The 6,000-nt window shown below is 37.9% G+C and overlaps 1 protein-coding gene across 2 annotated transcripts in view; it reads right to left on the reverse strand.

Moving 5' to 3' along the window:
* jub (LIM domain-containing protein jub) overlaps positions 1 to 3,461 on the reverse strand; it is a 59,889-nt gene extending 56,428 nt beyond the window's left edge. The window contains exon 1 of one of the 2 annotated variants that reach the window (XM_022066787.2): positions 1,272 to 3,433. In XM_022066787.2, coding sequence (XP_021922479.1) covers positions 1,272 to 3,140 — 1,869 coding nt within the window. In that variant the 5' untranslated portion in view covers positions 3,141 to 3,433. Of the gene's footprint in view, positions 1 to 1,271 lie in introns of both variants that reach the window. The other variant, XM_087354037.1, reaches the window with a different exon arrangement.
* Between the last annotated feature and the right edge of the window lie 2,539 nt (positions 3,462 to 6,000).

Raw genomic sequence — 6,000 nt, forward strand, 5'->3', positions numbered from 1 at the left:
CATATTCAAGAAAGTTAATTCCATGCATTCAAATACTTATATTTTATTTATTTATAATGTAAGGCCAGAGAGCTACCACACAGTAAGACAGTATTCCTAACATTGTAGATAGATTATACCTAAGAAATGCAGGTTACAATACAATTCAGAACATTTTGTCTTCCCATCTGCTATATTAAAACAATGGAGTCCACAGTGGCCACCTGGTCTGAGGCATGGGCCTTGTGCCGCTTGGTCGCTGGGACTCAAGCCATGGTAGTTTGTCCGTGTATTTCTGTGTTGTGCTGTCCTGTGTACAGGTGGAGGCCTTGCGACGGGCCGATCCCTCGTCCAAGGAGTCCTACCGAATGTCTATAGAACAAGCCAATGAAAAGTTGGGACCCACAGTGCTCAGGCACTTGAAGAACGGGTCATTCCCAGTATATTAAAAAATAAAGACTCAATTAGAGAAAACTATATTATGTATGTGGGTGTGAAACTTGGTCTTGGAATAAGGGAAGAGCACATGCTGATATTGTTATAGCATTAAAAATGTCAATTGTCATTTTCTAGGTTGTGATTCCATTGGTCTTGTGGTTACCAACATTTTGGAGAAATGTACTGCGTCCATTTTCACAGTAGCACTTCTAAACTGACAGAGGCAATATAACCTGTACTAACTGAAATTATGCACTGAAACATAACATTTAATTGTAAAACTATTAACATTTTTTGACAACATAACTGAAAGGCAGTGTGTGCCAGTCTGCACGTTCCATCTCAAAAATTAGCTGACACATTTTAATTATAGGTGTAAATTAAGAGATGTTCTGCTAATTAATTCAATTCTGCTTCATATCAGTCCGATATCACCCTCTATATAAAGCTCCAATCAATCTTTTCATGATTTTCTAAAAAAAATTACGTATTATACAAAATCTCTGTACATAATATAGATCAAGTGCTATTTTTTGCCAGACATTTTTTCAATATGGAGAATATTTAATGAATGCATGAAATTTGTATAGCTGTCATTGAAAAAATTTACAGCAGATTGGGATAAATTTTTTATTCTTGTTATTTTATGCTTAGCCTCATCATGCAAACAGAAGCATTTGAAAGAAAGTTCTTCCTTGAACTTCTTGCTAAATCATAAAGTAATATTTGATGGCATTTGCAGGGCATGTAATTTTACACCCTGTTCTACACGTTTACCACCTAACAAAACCTAAAGAGGGGGCACCTATAACTGCAATGGAATGTGAACTGTTCGGCAACCAATCTGTACTTACCATAGGTCGAGGTGGTGTCACATTGTAGGGAAGAAGTGTCTTGCCGCTCACATTCTTCACTTTTGTGCTGTTATTAGCTGCTACAGCAGGACTTGAACTTGGACACGGGCCGCGAGCTGTTTCTGCACTCACATACACTGCATTGGCAACACCAGATGAAGTACCTCGCTGATAGCTCGTTGCAAGTTGCACTTGTGTGTTGTTACCACCAGTCATAACAACATAGTCTCCTCCACCAACTGGTGTTGCATGATAGCAGTTGCCAACAGGCTTTTGTGAGGTTGGCTTGCTGGCTGATCCTGTCACTGTATACGAGCTTATAGCAGCATGCATGGCACTGTGTATACGAGTTACTGGGAATGGTTCCACCACTGATGGCTGACCTGTGGGAACACTGTCTGCCACACTGTTTAGAATGTTCTGGCTGGAACCACCACTGTTTGGAAAAGGAGGACCTTGAACATTTGATGGAATGTTCCCATCAAAGTGCTGATTGTGGGAAATATTTGGAATGTTCTGACTGAGCCCACTACCTGGGTAGGGGGGCGGTGGGAGGTTATTTCCACGAGGAGAAAGAGTCTGTGGTGATGCTGGACTGGAAGCCCCTGAATGTGAGGTGGCAGATGTAGGACAGTAGTTTGACAATGCTGATTGCCTGTGTTCACCATATACTGCTACCTGGGGTCCAGGTTTTGCAGGTTCATAGTTCTGCATAGGCTTCCCACCAAACTGATGCAATTCTTGAATGTTCTCATATACGGGAGGGGCCTCATATGGAGGGGAGTCCTTGGGGGCAGAAGAAATAAACTTGGTACCTGCTGGAACCTGGGGTTGGGCCTTACGATAACCAGACTCATAGTGCACACCATCACTCATTGCTGCCAAGCTTGCACGAGGGCTGGAATGTTTCGAATCCTGCGAACCAAGGCTAGAATGAGGACTGCCTGTATGCTGTGGCAGTGGGTGATAGTACGGAGGTTGGGGTATATGATTACATCCACAGTAGTCAATATTCTCATACAGTGGAGAGTTGTAGTTCTGTGCACCAGCTACTAAGCTACTGCGCGGGCTATTGGAATGTTGTGAATCCCTGCTTGAACCACTCAAGCTATGAGTAGGACTTGCAGCACCATGTTTACTTGTATATGAACAGTAGTATTTGCCACCAGAATCTGTCGAAGTTTGTGCCAATCCATTTTGATGACCTCTGTTCACTGGACACTGGCCCTCAGCTGGCAATTTGTTAGTTAGAGAAACAATAGTTTCTACTTGTTTTGGTGTCGCAAACTTGGAGGCAGCAATGATGTTACCTCTCTCATATATCTTGTAGTCAACTGGCTGATTTTTCCCTGGTACTGTTCCTGATCCTTCCACAATAAAACTTTCAATGGCACCAACTGCATGATGTTTGCCATTGTCTTGCTGACGGTAAGTAGCACTCCTGTCTTGTACATTCCGTGCAGGAGATGTTATTGTACTAGCTGGTAGTGATTTTGATCCACTAGTTGTAACTTCATAAGCTGGAGAAGTGCTACTTCCTCCGACACCAGATACTGCTATGCTTGACAGTGATCTTCCCTGGCTGTCAATTGACTTCGGTATTATACGTCCATAACCCGATTCAGAGACAATTACACGATGGCTGCTTCTATCATTCACGACTTGCGAATCGACTTTCGGGTCCTCACTGATACGCAGGTAACTCAATTTTTGCAAGTATGGGTCCATTTTATTAATATTACAGTTCCTGGCTCCTACTGTATGCCTGTAACTGTTACTACTTTCTGGCAGATGCGCCTCAAACAAGCTCAGGTCTTTAACGATCCTCGATGTATCTTTTGAAATGTCTTCATGGAAAGAACTCTCCATTGTCTACCCATCAAATGCAAATTCATTAGTCACTGTCGGTTACAAAAATGTATTTCAAATGTTCAAAACATAAATGAATAAACAAATTAAAGATATTTTACAGCATTTGCATATCCAATTCACCGCTGACAGCACATCATTCACAACTAACTACAAAAATTAGGGCACAAAAATCACCACCTGAACTTGCACCGCACCTGCGAAGTAAATAGGTCTCAAACAACTGAAATATAGTGCGGCGCAACAAGCGGATTAACACATTGTAATCATTTGACAGTAAGTTCTGAGAAAGTAACTCCTTAAATATTCAAAACTATAAAATAATCGTTGTTCGCAACACATACGTCTCGAAAAGAAACGTAAACACACGTATATATATTTCAACCCGCAAAAACATACAGAAATTCACAAACGATATTAAAAATGAAATCTTCAACTGTTTCATTGGCGGTGAATTCAACTTCAAATTAGCAACATTTTTATATTAATGTCGGCTACTGTTCTCCACTGATTTTAATACATGAACTTTAATTACCCATAAACGAGCTGAAAGTGGTGTGGGGAAAGATCGTAATAGCCCTAGCAGGGGGCTCAAAATCGAAGCACAAAACTGAAGATGACAGTCTCTGGGATGTTACACCAGCTAGTCCCTCAGAAACTGGCCATTTCAGAGAAGCGTACTGCCTCCATCATCACTTCCCTGATAATGAAGGCATAAAGCACCCTTGAAATGTTGATCAATTTCTGTGAGACTGCATGATGCAACAGCTCAGACATCATACTTCCCACACTTAGAACTTGAAATTTCACTAAGCACAGTTATTTTAACTTCAAATCTTAAAGCACAGGAATCATCATTGAAATCCACAAGCATAATTACATTTACATAGTTTAGAAATATTTAAAATACTTGTATTCACTTTATTTTTATGTTGAAGTGACATAACTCTAACGGACAAAAGTTTGGGACACTTTATAAATATCCAAAATAACAGACATAATTTATTTCTTTGACTTTTAATGATGCAACAGGAACAGTACAAATGATTCAATTTACTGACATGTTCTGATAAATGTGACATAAGTCACTTTTAATTTCAAATATTGCATTATTAAGGCAAATTGTCTGTAACTAGAGTATTAATTATAATTAGCCAATCTCAAATCATACAGCATGTGTTGTCTGATTCCAGACTCGCATTAGACATCTGTCTAGAGTGGAAATATTAAGATTCTTGTTTTGTAACAATGAAAGCAAGGCAGTCATAAGTTAGTTAAAGACAGCTAGACCTGATATACCTACTGCTATTACTAACTATTCAACATAAAATTGGATACTGTAAGTCCTCATTAATGCAAATCATTGTTGCTATGAATACTGTTAGACAAAACAACCAGTGACAATATGCTCAGTTTCACAAAACCATTCCAAACTACTTTCAGAGTATATGAAGGCAACACACTATCACAAATTATTATGAACTTCCAACCAGAAAGTAGTATTCCTGGAATAGCATGGCCATTCTCTGATCATATCCAATAGGACTTAAAACTGTAGAAAGTAGATAGAGGAAACCATCTCAATAGTACTTCATAACAATCAACAGACTATGCTGTTCTGTCACATTAGTAGCAGAAGCCATTATATATTATTGTTCATAGATTGAAACAGATGCCATTGTATTTATTTTATGAATTAATATCAGTCTGACACCTAGAATGGAGCATTTATAACTGCCTCATAAATTTATTTCCATGGTTCTCCTTCCTTCTGTGCTACAGCTATCCTAACCTGTTGTTTGGACCCTTAGTTTAGTCTAAATCTTGGGCATTTTCATTTAACCTTCATGTTTAAACCCTTCTTTGGAATTTTATCTGTTTATTATTAAAACATATCCAAATCATTTCATTATTTGTTACTTTGTCTTCCATAATGTAGTTCCTGTTGCATGACTTTTTAAACAACTCCGGAAATATAATTTGTAGGTGTTACTTCTACAAACACAATTTTATACAGCTATTTAAAAAAATTCTGCAAACAGATTATATTTTGTACATATTTTGTAAAATATAGCTTACATATTTGAAAACATTCAAACATAGCTCCAATACTTCAACAATTAACTTAAACAACTAAATCCTCTTACAGCCTAAGTTCAACAATTAATCCAATGACTACCTTTCACAGGCATCATCATCATGTAAAAACTAGATATACTATTTTAAAGTACCATTAGATTATTATATTACTGCAACAATATAAGAGGCGACTTCCACAACATTAAGGCAACACATCATCATCATCACAAAATCCTGCAAACTGGGCTTGTAGTCACTCAAAATTTGCATTAATATGGAATCACCAACAGGCAATGAGTTAGTACCTGAAATTCTAGAAACTATCCAGAACAAAATCATTGTTATTCACAAATAAAGCTCCTTAAATAAAAATTAACCCATGAAAAGCAATATAACTGCACTATTGTGATACATCACCAGTATTAAGTGTAACTAACCAATTTGACCAATTTAGTGTATTCGATTAAATTTATTTTACCTGTGAAAGTGTAACACTACTTCAGATAATTCATCTGATGGCTATGTGATCAGCAGAGCACAATAAACAACTTCTGAACATTATTGCACTTTATTATCCTCTGCATCACCATTCCCTCAGTCACTACAGAATCCTTGTCAGAGAACTAATCCTGTTCCTCAGACAGACGCCATGTTTGCCAAAATCTGAACTATAAGTATATGTACAAGAAGGGAGGCAGCAAGATACCATGAAACTTCTGTAATCTTCAGCATTTTTATATTGTGTAATACCCAGGACACAGTACATTGAAAGTAATTTGAC

The sequence above is a fragment of the Zootermopsis nevadensis genome, unplaced genomic scaffold (genome assembly GCF_977971745.1).
Source record: "Zootermopsis nevadensis isolate Lab colony 2312 unplaced genomic scaffold, Znev_1.0 Znev_ptg000022l, whole genome shotgun sequence".
NCBI classification, from domain to species: Eukaryota; Metazoa; Arthropoda; class Insecta; order Blattodea; family Termopsidae; genus Zootermopsis; species Zootermopsis nevadensis.